This window comes from Neomonachus schauinslandi, chromosome 14, assembly GCF_002201575.2.
Source record: "Neomonachus schauinslandi chromosome 14, ASM220157v2, whole genome shotgun sequence".
NCBI classification, from domain to species: domain Eukaryota; kingdom Metazoa; phylum Chordata; class Mammalia; order Carnivora; family Phocidae; genus Neomonachus; species Neomonachus schauinslandi.
In genome coordinates, this window is record NC_058416.1 from 65,835,784 (window position 1) to 65,857,540 (window position 21,757).

A 21,757-nucleotide genomic window follows, 5' to 3' on the forward strand; every position below is an offset into this window, starting at 1 on the left:
GGAGATCATGGGAGCACCCCTCAAGGACAGGCCCTTGGCCCACCGGAGTTAGGGAGCCAGAGTTTTCTGGAAGAGGTGACATGTGAGCTGAGTCTCCAGGGATGAATAGGAGCAAGCCAGGGTGGACAGGGTTAAGGAAAAGGCACTACAATGTAAGCAAGCAGCAAACCACAAAGAAACACGTTCCTATTTCTCTGAGCAGGAAGCTGATTCCCCAGCACAAAGTAGGGATGAGGAGCGCAGTTTCTGCAGGCAGACCCCCAGCTGACAACCTGACTGCAGGGAAAGGAAAGGCAAACTAAAAAGCAAGCGCAGAGAATTTCTGAGGCGGCGTCCTGGCTTCACGGAGAGCAGGGCCAGCAGCACTTCTCGCCTGCCCGCACGGCCCGACTCACTGCTCTGTTGAAGGGCAGCGTGATGCTGGCCGAGAGAGCTGTTGGTAATTGATCAGGGTCGCCACCCACATTTGTTTTCTTCTATTTTAAAAGCTAGGAGAGGTGCGCCTGGGTGGCTCAGTTGGTTAAGCGTTAGACTCTTGATTTCAGCTGGGGTCACGATCTCAGGGTTGTGGGATCGAGCCCCGTGCCGGGCTCTGCGCTCAACGGGGATTCTGCTTGAGATTCTCCCTCTCTCTCTGCCCCTCCCCCACACTGGCATGCACGCACTCTCTCTCAAATAAATAAATAAAATCTTTTTTTTTTTTTTTTAAGATTTTATTTATTTGACACAGAGAGCACAAGCAGGGGGAGCGGCAGGCAGGCAGAGGGAGAGGGAGAAGCAGGCTCTCCGCTGAGCAAGGAGCCTGATGCGGGGCTCAATCCCAGGACCCTGGGATCATGACCTGAGCCGAAGGCAGCCGCTTAACCGACTGAGCCACCCAGGCGCCCCAATAAATAAAATCTTAAAAAAAAAAAAGTTAGGAAGAATATAATACATTTTAGTAAGCTTTCTATGTAGAATGGTTAAAGAAACTTCCCCAGGGCACCTGGCTGGCTCAGGCTGTAGAACGAGTGACTCTTGATCTCAGGGTGGTGAGTTCAAGCCCCACCTTGAATGTAGAGCTTACGTTAAAAAAACAAAAACACACACACACTTCCCAGAGGTTGGTTTATTCTTCAGATCCATCAACACCATGTCTTTCCCTCCCTGCTCTTCCACTGATCACCTTATCTCTGGTGAAAATCCAGACGCCTCATTCTGGAAGCAACAATGTGTTTCCCTACAGATAACCAAGACACCCGGAGCAATCTGGACATAGCAGTCGGCTCTCGGCAGCAGGCCACTCAAGGCTGGATCAACACCTACCCCCTGTCCAGTGGCATGTCGACCATCTCCAAGAAGTCAGGTCGGTTGAAGGTTTGCTGATAGGTCCCTCCGGTCTGAGTCACATCCTGGCGGTTCAGACAGTGAGCAGAGCGCTGAAAGGCAGCTTCCTTTGGGTTCTAGAAGTGAAGGATGGGCCAGTGAACTCGGAAGAACACACCTGGGCCTTCTGTCTCCTCCACAGGCATGTCCAAGAAAACCAACCGGGGCTCCCAGCTGCACAAGTACTACATGAAGCGGAGGACGCTGCTGCTGTCCCTGCTGGTAAGGTGACACCCATCCTATGCCCACAGCACCGGGAACGGGAGCAGAGTGGCACATGGGTGCACAGAGAAGGCATATTGATGTCTCATCTCACCAGGCCACCGAGATTGAGCGTCTCATCACATGGTACAATCCACTGTCGGCCCCGGAGTTGGAGCTGGACCAGGCCGGAGAGAACAGTGTGGCCAACTGGAGGTCCAAGTACATCAGCCTGAGTGAGAAGCAGTGGAAGGACAACGTTAACCTCGCCTGGAGCATCTCTCCTTACCTGGCCGTGCAACTGCCAGCCAGGTGGGGCCCTGGTCACACCTGCCTGATGAGGGCCTTGCCAGAAGTCCAGTACCAGGGCACCTGAGTGAGGAGGAATATGACGTGGTCACTGCCAAGGACGGTCGGGGAAGTGATCTCAGAGGCCTGGTCCTCTGCCCTAGATGTTGACCGGGCTTTCTGTGCAGTGGTTACACAGCACACACTCCTGCCTGCAGTGCCCCAGCACCCCAGGGCCCGAGCAGGAAGCGTCAGAGCACATTCGAGGGATGGGAATCACATGCAGGCTGTCTGTCACTCCAGGGAGGCCGGCCTGGGAGCCTTCAGTTTGTTCCCACAGGTCCATAGCAGCGGGCTCCTCAGATTAGGTAGCCAGCAGCCAAGTGCCCTGTGAACTCTCCTCTCGTAGCTCTCCAAGGTCAGAACTCTTGGACCAATGGTAGCCAACAGGGGCCTCCCAGGACCCTGTGTTAAGTCCCCCACATGCAGGGGCGAACATTTCTTCCCCATGAGCCCACACTTGCCTACTTACTGTTTCCTCCTGGTCCTAATTCAGTCCTCTGGGTCAGGACCACAGCCTGGAAAGTCCATGGAAGTCATGGAAAGTCCACCTTTCCTGGGGCGGTGACCCCTGAAAACTTGTACCCACCCTCCCATCTGCTGACGTACCTTCCGGCCTACGGGCTGCCGCGCCATAGGTGGGCTGCTTTGGCACCAGGGCAAGGGGCTGTTCTGAAGGCAAGGACTGTAAAGGGGGACGTCCTTTGACTGGGGAGCTTGAGATCATTCTGGCATTCATGCTATAGCCAGTCATGATGCTGTTTATTGTAAACACTCATGGTCAGAGTTTCCAGTACGTCAGTAGCATAGTGTTTGGGTGTCACTTGGCATTAATCTGCATCCCTCCAGTTCAGGTTTCCCTCTACCTGCCTCTCTTCCTTGGAGGTGGGAGAGGCCACCCCACCCACACCCTCCGTGTGCCATAGGTTTAAGAACACAGAAGCCATCGGCAACGAAGTGACCCGTCTCGTGCGGTTGGACCCAGGAGCTGTTAGTGACGTCCCCGAAGCTATCAAGGTAGTTAGTGTAGCATGCGCTGGGGCCTGGGCTCAAACTGCACAAGAACAGAAATGCCTCCCAAATGCCTGGAAACTAGAACTGTGACAAAAACCTGGCAACCTCAGCAGGATAATGACTTTTCTAATTTCCTGTGTTTTCCATTTCTCGAGTGAGGCCTTTATTATGCTTAGAGTAGAAAAATATTGAGTGTACTTTACCCAAGTTAAAGTTATGCTACTTTACATCATGTATCAGAAGCATTTCCCCACGGTGTTGTAAGTGCTTCATCATCATCACTTTGGGACCGCCCCTGAGATAACGGGGTGGGCCGGGTGTTTCCAGAGGGGCATCAGGGCCTGCCTGTGCCAGACCGTCTCCCTGCTTCCTTCCCAGTTCCTGGTCACCTGGCACACCATTGACGCCGACGCGCCCGAGCTCAGCCACGTGCTGTGCTGGGCACCCGCCGACCCGCCCACGGGCCTCTCCTACTTCTCCAGCATGTACCCGCCGCACCCTCTCACCGCGCAGTACGGGGTGAAAGTCCTGCGGTCCTTCCCGCCGGTGAGCCCGCGTCCTGCCTAAGTCGGCCTCGGTGGGACCACCAGGGAGTGCTGAGGTGGAGACAGGAAGGACGGGCTTTATCTCAAACTTGATGTGGGTCTGGTGAAACATGGGTCCATCTTAGAGCAGGTCTTCATCCCCGTTTCTGTTCAGGCGGTCATAGAAGACAGATTGAGTTCTGATTCAGATACGTTAGGAAGTTGACTTGAATTTGGTGCCAGTTGTAACTGTGTGGGCACAATCACCCAGCCGTGGGCTCTTGGGAAGCCTGGGAATCCCATGTGACAGCCACAGTGACAGGGGTTTGGTAGCTGACTCACCGAGGCCCCAGCACACGGGCCTGCTGTGACCTCAGCCCTTGTCCCCGAGCAGGCCCCCAGCAGTGAACACACATGGGCGGGCCCTTACCCTGTCCTCATTCCTTTTGCTTTTTCTCACCCATCATGTGTTTCAAGCCATCGGCCATTTTCCTTGCTGTCCTCTGGGTTTTCCCTGGTTTTCAGTCCTCTGCAAGACAGTGTCCCATGGGCTGAGTGACAGCGGGGCCATTCCAGGTTGGAGTGGGGCCCTGGGACAGCCATCTGTGTTGCTTTTGTTTTCACTGTCCTGGAGGTAAGGAATTGTCTTCCCTTCCTGGAGGTCATGATTGCTCGTCCACCTCCTTTGCAGGACGCCATCCTGTTCTACATCCCCCAGATTGTGCAGGCCCTCAGGTATGACAAGGTAAGGCTGTCCCAGCATGTGCTGTCCCTTCTGAGAGCCGTGCCAGGCGTTGGGGGGGGGGGGGCGCCCTCGGCAACAGGGATGGGGCCTTGGGAGCAGGGTCTCTGAGCTCTTCTCACACACACCCCCCCACACACCGGCCACAGGGTGCTCATGGTCAGGAGGCCCTCCTCACCCCACCTCACCCTGAGGCCCCGTCTTGCTGTGCAGGGTCAGTGGGCTCTAGAAATATTGCCCGCCACTTCCTCAGTCCCTGAATCCAGCTCCCTCGTCTCTTCAGGGGGAAGCAGGGAGGGTCAGACAAGATGATGTATGTTTGGTGTGCTTGGGCTGCCAAAGCAAGGAACCACAGAATGGGGGGGTTAAATGTATTTCTCACAATTCTGGAGGCTGGAAGTTGGAGATCAGGGTTCCCATAGGGTTGCTTTCTCTTGAGGATTCTCTCCTTGGCTTGCAGATGGCTACCATCTCCCTGTGTCCTCATGTGGTCTTCCCTCTGTGTGTCTGTGTCCTAATCTCTTCTTCTTATAAGGACCCCACTTGGACTAGATGCCACCCTAATGATCTCATTTGAATTTAATCACCTCTTTAAAGGCCCGTCTCCAGACACTGTCACACTGAGGCGTGTACGACTTCAACCCATGAATTGGGGGTTGGGGGGGGGCACAGTTCAGCCCTGCATGTATAGCATACCTGTACGTGAAATGCCTAGCCCAGAGCCTGGCACAGAAGCATCCCCCTGACACGGGGCTGACCACAACCCCGAACCCACACTACCCGTGCTTCATCCCAGCAACCCCCTCCACCCGTGCTCAAGTCTGAGTCCAGCAGCAGTAGCTGCCCCTTTCCCGCTCCTGCCAATTCCGCTCCGCACTGCATGGGGCACCAGAGCCCGCTGTGTCAGGCTGAGCCCTTGTGGTGGCAGTGAGCACTGGCTAGGTGTCCCGGGGCCAGCTGCTTCCCCACGGATTGGCAGGATGCTCTGTCTCAGTCCACAGACCAGAGTGCTTCTAGACCTGTAGCCAGCCTTTAAAGACTGAGTCCTGTCTTAGCGCAGTAGCTGCCAAAAGCCCTCCAACTCTGAGCAGGTAGTTTTGATACTCTGCCGGAGTTTATTCACCAAGCCAGGGCCCAGCACTTGGGGGCCTGTCACAATGTGCCTTTTCTCCAGGCACCCATTTCCTCTCCCTCCCCTCCATCATCTTCTCCCTCTACTCTTTGTGTCTTTGCTTCCACCCCAGCCCTAGAACGCCTCGCTCCCCAGGTGGCGTGCTCCGTGCTCTGCTCTGCCCGTGGCCGCGGGGGCCTCCGTGGGCTGCCGTTTGCATAGAGGCGTGGATGGGGGCTGCGGCCAGCATGTGCGAGTCAGGCGGGCTGCTCTTGGTTTCATTTGGCCATGATTTTACATAAACTGCTTACCACAAAAATCCTGATACATTTTTTTTCTTTTTTTTTTTTCTAGTTTTCAAAATTGGGTTAATTCCTTGGCATTATCCAAAAATGACTATGAGTTTTTCTCCTTTTTTTCTCCCACATATCATTATAAACTCATGGATTTTGATGTGTTTGGTCTGTCTCGAGCCACTAGTTATTTTTGATGCCCACCTTTCTGACTCCTGGGAATCCCCGAGTGTCCCTTCTTTGATCTTTAGTCCTTGATAACCTTGTTTTCCAGAAAGGACAAGATATTCTAGGCTCTTCTTGTTTTCTGCCTCAGACCTGGAATCACCCATTTTCCAAGGAACTCCAATTCATTTTACTGAGACAACATAATCTAAACGCTAAGAATCGTCACTGTCATTGAGTTGGTCATGGTTTCTAGGCCTTTGTAGTAGATAGAGCTTTTTGCTTTTGTTTTTTTGTTTTGTTTTTTTAGAGGAAATACATCATGAGATTATACTAATATTTTTTTTTTAGTATACTAATAATTCCAATTCAAATGTAGGATTATAGTTTTCTACTTTAGTTGAGTTTATGTTTGAATCTTTTAATACTAAAAATATTGGTTTCTAATAACATTAACATACCATTTCTTTGCATTATTCCACTATATTAATAGTTTCAAAGTAACAATACTTATATTATTACAACACGATTACTAAAAACTGGGTCAGATTTTTTTGTCTTTTGTTCTTGGTATATTTTCACTGGGAACATACAGTCAGATTACTCGTTTTTTGTTTTTGTTTTTTAATTTCATCATCTTTTCGGCAAAACATGGGTTTATTTGGGAATAAAAGAGAATTGCAATCTGGGACAGATAAGCTGTGGCAAAACCATAGTCCCTAGATTACTCAATTCTTTTTTTATTTTTTGAGAGAGGGTGCATGCGCAAGCAGGAGGCAGGGAGAGGGGGAGAGAGAATCCCAAGCAGGCTCCACACCCAGCACAGAGCCCAACGTGGGGCTCAATCTCATGACCTCAAGATCATGACCTGAGCTGAAATCAAGAGTCGGACACTTAACCGACTGAGCCACGCATGTCCCCCGCAAATTACTCAATTTTAAAGTCACTTGAAATGATTCTTCTCTGTGAGGTTATGTCAACTCAAGACTCAGCTAGCTTCATTGGTTTCTTTCTTGCTTTCCATTTCTAGGGTTTTTGTTGTTGTTGTTGTTGTTGTTGAAGTCTGAGCTTGATGGGATACAAATGTATTTGCTTATGTTGTTTTTAAGAGAAGGATAAACCAAAACTAGTAAAAATGGCTGAAGAGGGAGCAGACAGGATGGAAGTGGCCATTACTTAGTAATTTTTTTGACTTTGGAATTATCTCATTGCTTGTATAATTAGTTATAAAGCAAACATGGATTTGTTTTCAACCAAATTGTCTGGCAAGGCAGATATTAAATTCATTAAGAACCGCACAGGGATGAAATGCTAAAACCTTTCCCAAAGCTAGAAGGCTCCATGGGCCTCAGTGACTGATGACACTTCCTCCTTGCTCAGACGGCTGCCTGCCTCCACCTCCCTGTGATAGTGTGTTCATTACTTCATTGAGTCCCCTCTGTGGTATCGACAAAACTGACCACATTACTATCGTAAAACGACATAACTCAGGAACAGCCAGGTGGAAGGGCAGCATAGGGCAAGGGATGTGGGAAGGTTGCAGAGCTTCCATGCTCTTTGGGCGCATGGCTCTCCCCACACCTCCACCAGCCCAGAAGCTCCGCAAACTTTTATTTAAACACACTGTAAGTTGAACATTCATAGTTTATCTTTAGATCCTTTTGCTGGGCTCGCACTGGGAAATTATTTGAAATTTGACCTGCTTGGTAAGCCCACCCAGCCAAGTTGAGGACATCTATCCAAAGACTACTTTACCAGATGCAGGGGCCACAAACTACAGTGGTCGGGGGAGAGGCCACTCCTTCAGAAGTCTTCCAGAAAGGCCAGCACCTTTTTTAACTTTTGGACAGGGTAATTAAAACTGGAGCTACGAGTAGCAGAACATGACTAAGAAGGAAAAAGAGGAGAGGTCCTTAGGATAGTGGTCATGGTGTGTCAACTCATGAAGAAGTGTCTGTGTGTTAGAATTTTCTGGAACCTGCCCATCACTGCGGAACATTGTTCCAAACAACCAGTTTATAGCTGAGTTTAGGTACCCAGCCTGCTCATTCCTCATACTTGACAACAGCAGAAATCGAGAGTTCTGGTTCTTAGAGAGTTATGGTTCTTAAGAGTCCAGGGGAGAGCACAGAGGAAACAAAAGCTGGCTCCTTCCTGTTTTGCAGACCCCACCACCTGGGGCCCCATCTGCCCTGTCGGCCAGCTAGCAAGCTAGAACTTGGCCTAGCCCCTGGACTGGGCTCACACATCCCCGGGTGCGCTTGCTCACACAGCCGGAAACCACTAGTCCTCACTTCTTGCTAGGTCTGCAAGTGCTGGGAGTCCACTCCTGCACTGGGTTAGAGTCTCTCTCAGTGGAGAGGTGTCCAGGCCTGGGCTGATGGTGACCCTGCTCTCCTATAGATGGGCTACGTGCGAGAGTATATTCTGTGGGCAGCATCCAAATCCCAGCTTCTGGCACACCAATTTATCTGGAACATGAAAACTAACATCTATCTGGATGAAGAAGGGCACCAGAAAGACCGTGAGTATTTGTCACCTTCCCTCAGTCCTCACCCCCCTCCAGAGCCCTCCAGGGCCTGTGCTGCCCCAGCCCATCCCTCTGCTTCCCATCCTTTAGTGGGAACGCCTCATCTTTAACACCCAGCGGGAGCAGGACCCCCTCCTTCATGAAGCCTTTGCTAACCTCACCTGCAGACACCCTGCCTACCCTGGCACCGTCCTGCAGCTCCCCGAGCACATGCGAGAGCTTCTTCTCACCCTGCCCTTGACCTAGCAATTCCATGTGGGGACAAGGCAGCCACCCAGGGCAAACAGTTCTCAAACAGAGCTTGTCCACATCTTCCCACCCTTAAAAACTAGTGAGGCCCCCAGAGAGCTTTGGTTTACACAGGCTTTAGTTCTCAATGTTAACCAGTGTTGGACAGTAAAACCAAGACATTTAAAAAAGATAAGCATGTTAACATAAATAACATATTTTTGTGAAAAATAATTCAAAAAGGAGTGAGAGTGTTGCTTTACAGTTTTGCAGATCTCTTTAATGTCTGTAATGTCATAACATCTTTCTGCAGTAAAAGACAGCAGGATCCCCATTCCACTTCTGCATTTAACCTGTTGGAATATGCTGTTTTGGTTGAAGTCAATGCAGGGAATTCGGCTTCATGCAGACATGGAGCTGGAAAAGGAAGGAGGATTTTAGTTGTCTTTCTGGTCACTACAGATAGTCTCAGTTGATACTGCACCAAACACAAGTGATAGGTTCTTAATGATTAATTGCAATGTGGATTTGAACTCATGTCAGCGAGTTTCTCATGCTCTTTCTTTGAAGTCCATTGGTCTACCTAGCGTTCACACCCACACCCGCCCCCCGCAGGACTTTGCAACATTAAAAATCACACGTGTGAATGCCCCACTGGTCTTACAAACCAGAAACATTTTCAAGTGCTGGGAAGCTGTCAGGCTCACAGTCACAGATGCAGGTTTCCCAAAACTTAGTCGTTTTCCTTAAATGGCAGATTCATCTTGGTCATTTTCAAGAAAATACCTGCCATATACCTAAGTCCAAATAACTATATTTTTGTCCGTCGGTCACTCTTCTAAGTAAAAATGGTGTTCCCTGAAACAAGAAGTTAGTTCAGTTGGAAAGTCCAACGCAAGGCGCTTTTCCACGGGAGCACAGGCGCCTGCGTACTTCACACGCGGCCGACTGCTGCGTGACTTCCGTGTCATCACACACAGCATCACAGAAATGTCTTCGGGGTAGAGTGTCATCAAATTAGTCCTTGCTTATTGCCTTACCAGGGACATTCTTAGTGACACTGGCTTTTGTTCACACCACGGGAGCAGAGCCATGAGGATCCAGTGACCACTAGCATCTTGGCCGACTGTGCCCAGCCTCGCAAGCATCTACACAGCAAGGAGGGCAAACAGCCTATCGGTGTGGTTTTGACTGGGGGTTCTTGAAGGGTCCCAGGGACCCTCCAGGCAGTTACAGACCACACTCTCGGGGCAGCTGAGCTGGCCTGGGTGCTGGGGAACACCTGAACACCTGGACTGCACATCTGGCAAACGTGGGGTTTCCTTGAGGGCCTTCGGTGGCCCAGCTGCAGGCTCACCCTCTTGGTTTCTCTGTCAGCTGACATCGGTGACCTCTTGGAGCAGTTAGTGGAGGAGATCACTGGCTCCTTGTCGGGCCCAGCCAAGGACTTCTACCAGCGGGAATTTGATTTCTTTAACAAGATCACCAACGTGTCAGCCATCATCAAGTAAGTGGCATCTCTCAGTCCTGGCTCATGGGAATTGCCTGGAGGGCCCCCGCTGATTCTAATGAACAGCCAGGGTTGGGAATCTCTGCCCTGGCAAGTCCGGTCTCTTGGAAATAGAGCAAAATGCACAGCCATGCAAATTTCAGAAAACCTATCATAGTTTCCTTCTGGATAGTGTCCCGTGGTTTGAGGCCACTCTGCTCTCTCCAAGTTCTGAAGGGACCTAGGGTATTAGGAAAACCAGACTCCTTTGTAGCTCCCAGTGTCGTTTTACTGATTTACCTCCTGGGCCGTCCATGTATGAGGGCTGACGCCATCCTTGGGCATTGGTGGCCCTGCCTGTTTGTGTGGGACGGGGCCCTGGAGTCATCAACTGGCCAAGGGCCTAGCGGAGGCCCCAGCAGGGGAGCACTGGCTGCCTGTCCTCCTGGGTGCCTCATTGCCTGGGCTGTCCCTGGTGCTCAGGCCTCTCTCATCTTGGTCACCAGGTGGCCTCGCCCATATGTCCTGAGGCCCTTTCCTGGGCCCAGTATGAAGTACAGTGGTGATGCAGCAGCTTCTAGCCCACAGAGGCCTCAAGGGGTGGGGGGGCATTCCCTGGGTGTCCCTCCAGGCACCTGGTTCCACTCCACCCTGTCATCCTCGTCCTGCGGATGTAGGAGGTCGGAGGGCCCTGCCCAAGGTCATGCTGCAAGTAAACAATAGGACCAGCACTTGAGCATAGGCCCCAGAGCCAGCTGTGTCCCCTGTGTGTGTCTCCGACAGCAACATCACACACCGCACACAAGTGAGGGGGAAAGACAGCCAGAAAACTCCACCTCAGTCCCCCAGGGGCCACACGGCCCCTGATGAGTGTGGGGCAAGGATCCCTCAGAGTGGCCTCCCGGAAGAGCTGGGCCTCGCAGGGCCCTCAGTAGTAGTTAGAACTAAGAGGAAAGGAATGGAGAGGCAGACAGGAGGGGCCCTGCCTGCCCCCAGAAACCCCAGAGGCCAGTTCCTGCAGTGACAAAGCAAAGCATTTCTGTCCTGTTTCTCAGGCCCTACCCTAAAGGCGACGAGAGGAAGAAGGCATGCCTGTCAGCTCTGTCTGAAGTGAAAGTGCAGCCGGGTGAGCAGGCCCCAGTCGGCTGATGAGCTGGGCTTCTTCCTGCGGGCGGGTAGGGTGGGCATGGGGCCCAGGGAAGGTGGCCAGCCCACATCAGCCTGGGCCCTGGGGCACCCGGTGTCCCTCTCCACACTCTGCCCCTGGTGAGCTGGGAGCCACTTCTCACCTGACACTCTTCATCTTCCTTGCTGCCTTCTATTTCTAAAAGCCCAGACACTGTCCTTGGCAGCTGTTACTCTAGAAGTTTCCTGAACTCCAGTGGAACAGGAGCATGATCCTTCTGCCCTCCTTCCCCTGGCGACAAAGCCCACCTGACCACACAGCAAGGCCTCACATTGCTCCCCCAGAGACCCAGTCCATCCTGTCTCAGGGCCCCTCCTGGAAGCCCACTCCCCAGTGGGGATCTCTCACACTTCCCAGGGCACACGCGTGCGTGCACGTGCACGCACACACACACACACTCTCTCTCTCTCTCACAGTGGGGGGTGGGGGGTGGACTGCCAGCTCCTTGACCAGGAATGGGCTTTCTCTTGTCCTCCCTACTTAATGTGTGTGCTGAGAAAAGGGAGTAAGAGTCAGTGGGGTGAATCCAAGAACTGAGGGGTTCCGGGTGCACAGAGGCAGGGTAGGAAGCTCCCGCGTGTGCCCTATGAGAGCAGGCAGCCCCGCACCCCACATTGAGTGGCCGGTGGGGCTCCGAGGAGCAGCATGCTAGGTCTGTGAAGCTGAGGGTTGGTGCATCCTCCTGGAGAAGTGTCTCCTGGGAGGTGGCAGCTCTTTTGTTAGATATCAGGAAGGACCCAGGGGAAGACCACAGATCAGGGAGGACAGACCCTTAACGGCCACAGGATAAGATGTTATCGGCGCCCCAGAGGAAGACCTAGAAGCCCCGTCTGGGGGGAGAGGGAGGTCACACTTGGGCTCCCTGTGACTTGCGCTCTGTCCCTGCACAGGCTGCTACCTGCCCAGCAACCCTGAGGCCATCGTACTGGACATCGACTACAAGTCCGGGACGCCCATGCAGAGGTAAGAGGTGGCCTGCCGTCTGGCAGCTCCCTTACACCCAGTTCTGCTTTGCCCCAGCACCCATGCCATGTTCCTTCTGTTGTCTTTCAGTGCTGCTAAAGCCCCGTATCTGGCTAAATTTAAGGTGAAACGATGTGGAGTTAGTGAACTTGAAAAAGAAGGTCAGTGAAGAATCTCTAACACAGTTTGGGATCTAAGTGTTTTCCCTGGATGATGCCGGTTTCCTTGGGCGTGTTTAGTTTATGACCAGCTCCCTGTGAAAGGTGATGTCCCTCCGCTCTCAGTCTGAGCCCCAGTTTAGGAATGGCATGGAGCTGGTGTAGTGACAGAGCCCTGGAGGCCGGCCCCAGGTCAGCCATCAAGTGCAGGAGGCACCTCCCTGAGGCTGATTGGCCCACGGCTTCAGGGGGTGCCGTGCAAGCGACACAGAGATGTATTCCCCCACGGTTCTGGAGGCCTGAAGTGCGACATCAGGGTGTCGGCATGGCTGTGCTCTTTCTGAAGGGTTCTGGGGGAGAATCTGTTCCATGTCTTTCTCCCAGCTTCCGGTGCTCGCCGGCAAGCCTTGGCAATCCTCTGCGTCACTCCCACCTCTGCCTCTGCCCTCACAAGGCTTTCTCCTTGTGTGCTCTGATAAGGGCCCACCCTAATTCTCATGAACTTGACTGTATGGGCAAAGATCCTATTTCCAAATAAGGTCAATTCTGTGGTTTTGAGTGGGCATGAATTTGGGGGGGACACTAGTCAACCCAAGTAGAGGGGGTGTGGCCCCCCTGCCAGTATGTGCCTTCCATGGCCTTCCCTGCACTCTGGCCCCCAAGTCCTCCCTGGCACCCTAGGGTGTAAACACACACACTCCTGCCCCCTCCCAGCTCCCAGTGCTGGTCCCGGGCACCCCTGGGCCCCCACTTCCAGTGAAAAGGGGGCTCTAGCTTCAGTTCCATTTAAGCCTAAACATTCTTTGGAAGAGACCCCAGGCCCTGTGGCTCCACCCACTGACCCTGGGTGTCTCCTGAGCCTCTTTGGCCTCCTTGGGGCTTTGCAGAGACAATCCCCAAGGTTCCTAGGGTTCTGGGCCTGTGAGCAGGGCTTGCCCCGGCCCCCACAGAGGGCCTCTCCCGGCTTCCAGGCTAATAGGCTGCCTCTCTGCCCCGTATGCAGGTCTGCGGTGCTGCTCGGACTCCGAGGACGAGTGTGGCACACAGGAGGCTGACAGCCAAAAGATCTCGTGGCAGGCAGCCATCTTCAAAGTGGGAGACGACTGCCGGCAGGTAGCGAGCGGCCAGGCCTGCCCTCCCTGAGGCACCTCGTGCGCGGAACCAGAGCTTGGCTTCCCACATTGGGTGGAGGTGCCACAGAGGAAATCGGGGCATTCTGCCTAACCCAGGGACCTCTCCAGCGGCTCCCACCCACTGTCCATCCCCTGCCACTCAGAGGGAACTGCCCCGGGAGGCAGGTGTCCCTGACTCGCATCCCCCACTGGACAGCACGGCCTTGGTTCAGCCCAGTGCTGGATGGTCCTGAGCCCGGCCCAGCATGGTGTGCGGTGAGGCCAGACACTCCAGGCCCCTGCTCGGCCATCACCTCCTTCCCTACCCCCTCCTCACTGGCAGGGCTGCTGGGGGTCGGCTGGACTAGAGCACAGGAGGCGGCCAGCTGACCAGCCCATGCCTCCCTGGTCTCCAGGACATGCTGGCTCTGCAGATTATTGACCTTTTCAAGAACATCTTCCAGCTGGTTGGCCTGGACCTCTTTGTCTTCCCCTACCGTGTGGTGGCCACCGCCCCCGGGGTGAGTTCCCTGTGCGGGAGCCCCGGGGGAGTCCCCCATGCCTCAGACCGAGAGGAGCCCCGCCTGCAGGCCTCGGCATCTGGCCCTTCCTCCCCAGTGTGGAGTGATTGAGTGCATCCCCGACTGTACCTCTCGGGACCAGCTGGGCCGCCAGACAGACTTCGGCATGTACGACTACTTCACGCGCCAGTACGGGGACGAGTCAACGCTGGCCTTCCAGCAGGTGAGCGACAGGGCAGCCCCTAGACCTGAGACGGCTTGCACGTGCCATCCCGCCCGCCCCCGGCACTGCCTGTGGGCCAGCACCCTGCTTCCCTCTTGCCCTGCTTTTCTGAGTCTTTTCACGTTTGGGGGTAAAACCAGGGTACCCCACAACCTTCCTTGGGATTCAAAGGAACCTTGAAATGGACTCCCCAGGAGAAAGCAAGTTCGTGGGTGTGGGAGGAAAGGGTTGCTGCCCCTGCACCCCCAGATGCAGTCACTTGTCCTTTCTGTTTCCAAGATCTGGCTTGATTTGGTCTCTGCCTTCAAGGCTGGGAACGAGAGCCCAGAGAACATCCCCAAGCCTCGGAGTCCCAGGCAGGGAGGCAGGAGAACTCCCGCCAGGCCCCGGGAGGTGCACGGGGACCATCTGTGAGCACCTGGGCTCTTTCCACGCAGGCGCGCTACAACTTTATCCGGAGCATGGCTGCCTACAGCCTCCTGCTGTTCCTGCTGCAGATCAAGGACAGGCACAACGGGAACATCATGTTGGACAAGAAGGGCCACATCATCCACATTGGTCAGCCGGGCCCCAGCGCCGCCCTCTTCCTTTCCCTTCACCCCCTAGAGCCTGGGGCAGGATAGTAGTCCCCACCCCACAGAAGAGCCAGGCATGCTGGGGTCACCCAGCCAGGAAGGGCCCGGGTCAGGTTTGAGTTCAGCTTTGGGGCCCAAGCTATTGGGCTTGCGGGGTTGGGGGGGGCAAATAGCAGCAGGACCGCAGGGCATGGTCACCCAGCCCCGGGGCCAGCCTCATTTCTGCTCCAGCCTGGCTCCCCACCTCCACTTCCTCTTTTCTCTCCCAGCTGCTTGCCACCACCCGCCCCTGCCATCCCCAGGAAAACACGGCCTGTGGCCAACTCATGGAGTGTGGGAGCCAGTGGCTCCAAGCCCTGGCTGAAGCACACTCACATCTTGCCCTGGAACTTGGTCCTATCAAGAATGGCTTTGGGGGTTTTGCAGACTTTGGCTTCATGTTCGAAAGCTCACCGGGCGGCAACCTTGGCTGGGAACCAGACATCAAGCTGACCGATGAGATGGTGATGATCATGGGGGGCAAGATGGAGGCCACGCCCTTCAAGTGGTTCATGGAGATGTGTGTCCGTGGCTACCTGGCTGTGCGGTGAGCCCCAGGGAAGGGCCAGTGGGGGTACCAAGACCATGGGGAGGAAGGTGGGCAGGCTGGCACCAGTCCTGGTTGCCACTTAATCCCACAAGGCCAGCCTCCAGAGGTCCCATGGGACCTTCTCAGGCCCCTTTGTGGACGGAGGGGCTGCAGTTCAGAGAGAGCAAGGCAGGTGCTAGAGGCTGCCTGCCGGCCTGGGGAGCCCGGGCCTTGCCTTCCTGTCTCCGCTCTGCCCACCTGCTCTGGGTGTCAGTGTCTCGCCATGTTCTGTAGTCTCCTGTGTGTGGCCTTGCCTGCCAGCACCTTGGGCTCCCCGCTCTGAGCACCCCATTCACCCCTTCACCCAAGCCTGAGCATCCACCATCCCCCAGGCTGCATGCTGAAGACTTACTTTCCTGGCTTCAGAGTGTCACATGGCCAAAGCCACACAATACTGTTGTGGCACCTGAACTCCAACCCCGAGTCTGTTGGAGCCTGTGTCACACCCCCTTGGAGGGTCAGGCTGTGTTCGCAGTGCCCACCTGCACTTCCTCAGCCAGCCACAGAAACCGTGGCTGGAGGCCTGGGGTGGGCGGACCAAGGCACATCGCTCAGCCGGGCCCAGGGTGTGTGAGCAGCCCCCGCCCAGCCGCCGCAGGGGCTGCCCCGGTGAGCCGCAGAGGTGCGGGGAGGTGGGCAGCTGTCCGGTGGGGGCTGTGCTGCAGGACGGCGGGCAAGGCCAGCCTGCTCAGGCCAGCCTCCTTCCCCTTCCTTCCCCGCAGGCCCTACATGGATGCAGTTGTCTCCCTGGTCACTCTCATGTTGGACACGGGCCTGCCCTGCTTCCGTGGCCAGACAATCAAGCTTTTGAAGTAGGTCTGGGCACACGCACAGGCCATTTGGGGGACAGTTGTCCTCTCTGGGTGAGAGCCTCCTGAGTGCTGGTGAATGCGATCATTATCAAGGCCACGTGCTCTCCTGGGAACCCCAGAGCAGACAGGGTTCCTGGGTGAGACCCTGTCACCACACCGGGGCTGCAGACATCCCAGGGGTCCCTTCATTTCTCAAGGATGCAGGGCCAGCCCCTGCCTCCAGGTCTGAGGCTGCAGTGGCTTAGCCCCGGGTTGGTCCTCCCCCAGCCCTGGGGCCACACAGCCCAGGAGGTGCTGGGGAAGGGGACAGGCCCTCCAGGGCCAGCTGGGGACAGTGTCCCTGCCCCTTAACAACTGTTCCCAAGAGGGAGCATTCCCTGGGCCGACCCTCATGAACAAATTCCCACAAATGCTAAGTGGTCTATTAGCAAGACCACACCCCCACAGGGAGGGCATCCTCGAGGGTGCGGGACCGCAGTGGCAGCCCTGACATGGCCCTTGCCCCCAGGCACAGGTTCAGCCCCAACATGACTGAGAGAGAGGCTGCGAATTTCATCATGAAGGTCATTCAGAGCTGCTTCCTCAGCAACAGGTGAGCCACCTGCCACACACCAGTGTTCTCTGGGCACCTGCATAGGGCCACCACACCCAGGCTGAGTGACGGGGATGCTGCTGTCCCAGGGGACTCTCTGTTCCACAGGTCCTGAAGGGAGTCCTCGCAGGTGACGGGGTATTGAGTTAGAGGGGCCAGGGATGTGCTGAGGGGAACACCCAACAGAAGCCTCAAGGCACATTCCCCACATGGGGCCCAGGCTGTGAGGCCAAGCGAGCTGCAGGTGCAGAGGGCATGGGGCGGCAGGGGGGGCGGGGGGGGACACGGTGAGCACAGCCCAGCAGGCTGGGTGAGGAGCGGAAAGAGCTCTGGGTGGCCTCGGCCCCACCCCTGCTTCCCCACATCTTCCTCAGGCGGGGCGGGGCGGGGCGGGGCGGGACCAGGCCAGTCGGCCATTATGACAGGGGAGCCGTGAGAAGAGGTGGGGTCTGGTTCTGAAGGCAGAGCCCGGACTGAGCACCTGGGTGGAAGTGGAGCTGAGCTTACCCACCCTGATCCCCTGCAGACGTGGAATCTGAGAGGAACCCTGAGAGCCGCGCAGGGTGGGCCTGATGGGAGCAGAGAAACAGAAAGTAGCTCAAGGGCAAGCATGGAAACCCGACAAGAGGGGTTTAGAGGGCAGGACAAGGGAGGTCTCCTCTGATTGTTTTGTTGGCAGAGTAAGGCTTGTGCTGGGAGGTGTGACGGGGGAGGAGGACAGGGTCTCATTCATGTGCCACATGCCAGGCGAGGGGCCAGAGTGGCGCCTGAAATGGGGACAGCTCCTATCGATGGATTCCCAGGCCCAGGGCCTAGGCCTAGGACAGAGGGCAGGCATTTGGCTGAGGAGGCCCGGCAGGAGACAGAGCAGAATGGGGCTCACATAGCCGTGGTCACTGGTGGGGGAAGGCATGTGCCCTGGAAGAAGGGCTGGCAGGCAGGCCACAGGGCCTGCCTGCTTACATTTGCATCTTCAGGGAGGGGAAAAGGGACACCTGCTAAGTGCAGCTTTCCAGGCAGTCGTGAAGGACTCGGGTAAAGGGCCCCAGAACCAGACGGTCTTCTACAGCCTCCCTCCGCTCTCCTTCCAGGAGCCGGACCTATGACATGATCCAGTACTATCAGAACGACATCCCCTACTGAGGGTGCGGCCGGACCAGCGGTTACGGCCACCACCCCCCGCAAGCCGTCCCGCAATCGTGGAGCCGAGCAAGCACATCCCCACCCCGGCTGCCGCATGTGTTCAAAGGGGGTGAGCTGCCGGTAGCCCCATCATTCCATCCATTAGAGTTATTTTTATAGGATAAATAGGACAAAAGTACACCACGCCGAGCCTGGCAACCCACTCCTTCCTGGCGTGACCCACAAGTGACATGTGAGGCTGAAATGACAATCATCTGAGGACACTCTCTGCATGGGTGCGAATACTTCATTTGCGCTGGACACATTCCCAACACATTCCCTACCTGTCTTATTGCATAGGTACATGAAGTATTTTCTTGTGTATAAAAAATTATATTCAATTTAAGATTTAACCAATGTGAACAAAATAAAACAACAAAAGTGTGGAGTCCAGGTGTACATTCAGCCGAGGGGTGATTCCTGGATGTGCTGGGAAGGGAGCACGGCAGTATAGGGACGAGGGGGGCTCAGTGCAGCCAGCCAGGAAGCCTCTGGGGGGGCCAGGGGCACCGCGAATAACACTGCTCTGTTCCAGCTCTCGTAGGGGCCCCCTGACTTTCCCATCCGCGTCTCTCTGTCTCTTGTCAGCACAGTGGGGCTCCCTGTCCTGCCTCTGCTCTGGGACTCTGAAACCTTCATACAGCCATCTGCCCCTACCCCCTAGGGCCTCTAGGACTTTCAGCAGACAGGAGGTAAAGACCCCAAACTAAAAAGGAAGATGACACAGAGCAACTAGAAATAAGTCACTAAAGTTAAAAATGCAAAAGAGCAGTTACCGATCAACGAGAGAACAAAATTACCAAAAATGAAGAGAAAAGGGAAGTTGAAGGAGAAACTCCAGTTAGCTTCTAGTGAGATTCCGGAGGTGATGAGAAACACAAACACTCAGCTTCAGGAAGCACAGTTGAGTCCTGAGCAGTATAAATAAGAATATAAAAAAGAAGCCAAGGGGCACTGGGGTGGCTCAGTTGGTTGAGCGTCCAATTCTTGGTTTTGGCTCAGGTCATGATCTCAGGGTCCTGGGATCAAGCCCCACATCCGGCTCTGCACTCAGTGGGGAGTCGGCTTGAGGAGTCTCTCTCTTCTCCCGCTGCCCCTCCCCCTGCTCATGCTGTGTCTCTCTAAAATAAATAAATCTTAAAAAAAAAAACCAATATGTAAGTTAAAAAAGCCAATATGTAAGTTAAAAAATCCAAAAGAAGGCAGGAAAGGAAGAGGAAGAAATAACAGATGGGACAGAGTAATCCTGTGACAGCCTACTTCAATCTAGTTGCATCTTTAATTATGTTACATATCAACGGACTAACCACTGCAGTTAAATGCAGGATGGCAACGTGGATGAAGGACAAAGAACCAAGGAGATGCTGACGAAGAGGCACTTTGAATCTAAAGCCATAACCCTAAGGTGAAGAACACAGAGAAAAAAGGATTTACTGCCTGCAATTGTGTTGAGTGTATGAAGCAAAATTTGACAGAATTCAAACAATTCCACGGTTAGAGTTGGAAATTTTAACAGCCCTCTCTCCACAGTTGATAGAACAACTGGAAAGAAAGTGAAAGCAGGAGACCTGAACATCCAGCCACCTGCCTGACCTGACAGCCATGTATAAACCCACTCTGGCCACTGTAGCAGCGCTCCGCCGTCCCCCCCTCCCCCCCCCCCGGTCATCCCCTCCTCCACCATCCCCCCCCGCCAATCCTCTCTGCCGCCACAGGCTGGCTGGCTGCTGGGCCTCAAGGCAAGTCTCAGCGTCCGGCAGCGTGTGTTTGTTCTCTGATTCCATGGAATTGAATTAGCAATCAGTAACGATAAAGCTACCTGGAAGAACCCTAAATATTTAGAAATTAAAAGAATAGAACTAAAATGCAAAGTACATGGAAGATCTGAGGCAATGACCAGAGTCCACATGCTTTAAGGCAGTGGCTGGGGCAGATGGTAGAGATAGCCAAGTTCAAGGAGAAAAGATACCAGAGGGGCGCCTGGCTGGCTCAGCTGGTAGAGCATGCGGCTCTTGATCTTGGGAGTTGTGAGTTCCAGCCCCACTTTGGGCCTAGAGCTTCCTTAAGAAAAAAAAAAAAAGATACCAGAAAATAGGGTATAACTTGGAGAAAGCTCAAAAAGAATATAAGGGTGGGGCACCTGGGTGGCTCAGTTGGTTAGGCGACTGCCTTCGGCTCAGGTCATGATCCTGGAGTCCCGGGATCGAGTCCCACATCGGGCTCCCTGCTCGGCGGGGGGTCTGCTTCTCCCTCTGACCCTCCCCCTCTCATGCTCTCTGTCTCCCATTCTCTCTCTCAGATAAAAAAAAAAAATCAAAAAAATCAAAAAAAAAATATAAGGGTGGGGAGAGCATACAGAAGGCAGGATAAACACATTATAAAATGGTAGAAATATTGGGCGCCTGGGTGGCTCAGTTGGTTAAGCGACTGCCTTCGGCTCAGGTCATGATCCTGGAGTCCCGGGATCGAGTCCCGCGTCGGGCTCCCTGCTCGGCGGGGGGTCTGCTTCTCCCTCTGACCCTCCCCCTTCTCATGCTCTCTCTCTCTCATTCTCTCTCTCAAATAAATAAATAAAATCTTAAAAAAAAAAGAAAGAAAGAAAGAAAATAAGGGCTCTTTAGAGACTAAAGACAAAATGAAATTTCAAAAAAGAATAACGTTCCTGTTTTGATGACACTGGTGACAAAAGACCAACCCAAGAGCCCGCCTCTGAGGAGTTCATTAGAGAAGCTCGGTCTACACTCAGGATCCGGTGTACTAGAAATAAAGCCATCCCCAAAGAACAAAGTGCGCACGTGCCTGCTGTCACGGCCTCTGCTCGGCATTGTGCTGGAGGCCCTCGCGTCAAGGAGTAAAAGGAAACAGTTTTAGAATCTGGAAAGGAAAAAACAAAACGCAGAAATGGCATTTGTGTACATGAAAATCCAAATAATCCATAAATATGGTCTCTAGTCAAGGCAATAGGATACAGGTTCATATACGAAAGTCAAGTCGTGTGTATGTGTACAACATGTACCTCACGATGACAAACTAAAACAATCATTTACAGTTGGATCCTAAAACACCAAATATCAAGAAATCTGATGAGGGCGCCTGGGTGGCTCAGTTGGTTAAGCGACTGCCTTCGGCTCAGGTCATGATCCTGGAGTCCCAGGATCGAGTCCCGCATCGGGCTCCTTGCTCAGCAGGGAGTCTGCTTCTCCCTCTGACCCTCCCCCCTCTCATGCTCTCTCTCTCGCTATCTCATTCTCTCTCAAATAAATAAATAAAATCTTTAAAAAAAAAAAATCTGATGAGAGATTCCTAAGAAATACTGAAAACTACAAATGCTGAGAGAAGATCTAAACAAACAGTAACATATATTCATGGATTGGAAGACTCAACATCACACAGATGTTTGTTCTCCCCAAACTGATCTGTAGTTTCACTATAAATGCCTGTCGAAATCCTGGAAAGTTCTGTGGTGGAAATTGGCATGTCTAAAATTTATAGAGAAGGGGCAGGCGCCTGCCTGGATGGCTCAGTCGTTAAGCATCTGCCTTGAGCTCAGGGCATGATCTCAGGGTCCTGGGATCGAGCCCCACATCAGGCTCCCAGGGAGCCTGCTTCTCCCTCTCCTCCCCGCTCCTGCTTTCTCTATCTCATCTTTCTCTCTCAAATAAAATCTTTAAAAAAAAATTAATGGGGGAATACAAAGGTCAAAATATAGCTATTTTGATTTTAAAGACCAGCAAGCCTAGATATCAAGACATCCTTAAGCTACACAAGTTAAGACAATGTGGCTTACAATGGAAG

The 21,757-nt window shown here is 53.7% G+C and overlaps 1 protein-coding gene across 4 annotated transcripts in view; it reads left to right on the plus strand.

Moving 5' to 3' along the window:
- Nucleotides 1–18,381, plus strand: part of PI4KA (phosphatidylinositol 4-kinase alpha) — a 120,649-nt gene extending 102,268 nt beyond the window's left edge. For 3 of the 4 annotated variants that reach the window (XM_021687874.1, XM_044921172.1, XM_044921171.1), the window contains 19 exons: nt 1,226–1,345; nt 1,508–1,587; nt 1,685–1,878; nt 2,841–2,931; nt 3,307–3,474; nt 4,144–4,197; nt 8,167–8,287; nt 9,899–10,028; nt 11,066–11,136; nt 12,087–12,159; nt 12,250–12,320; nt 13,321–13,430; nt 13,846–13,950; nt 14,048–14,173; nt 14,611–14,731; nt 15,175–15,334; nt 16,099–16,188; nt 16,697–16,780; nt 17,872–18,381. In XM_021687874.1, the coding sequence (XP_021543549.1) occupies nt 1,226–1,345; nt 1,508–1,587; nt 1,685–1,878; nt 2,841–2,931; nt 3,307–3,474; nt 4,144–4,197; nt 8,167–8,287; nt 9,899–10,028; nt 11,066–11,136; nt 12,087–12,159; nt 12,250–12,320; nt 13,321–13,430; nt 13,846–13,950; nt 14,048–14,173; nt 14,611–14,731; nt 15,175–15,334; nt 16,099–16,188; nt 16,697–16,780; nt 17,872–17,923 (2,021 nt within the window). In that variant the 3' untranslated portion in view covers nt 17,924–18,381. Of the gene's footprint in view, nt 1–1,225; nt 1,346–1,507; nt 1,588–1,684; nt 1,879–2,840; nt 2,932–3,306; nt 3,475–4,113; nt 4,198–8,166; nt 8,288–9,898; nt 10,029–11,065; nt 11,137–12,086; nt 12,160–12,249; nt 12,321–13,320; nt 13,431–13,845; nt 13,951–14,047; nt 14,174–14,610; nt 14,732–15,174; nt 15,335–16,098; nt 16,189–16,696; nt 16,781–17,871 lie in introns of all 4 variants that reach the window. The other variant, XM_021687875.1, reaches the window with a different exon arrangement.
- The last annotated feature ends 3,376 nt before the right edge of the window (nt 18,382–21,757 follow it).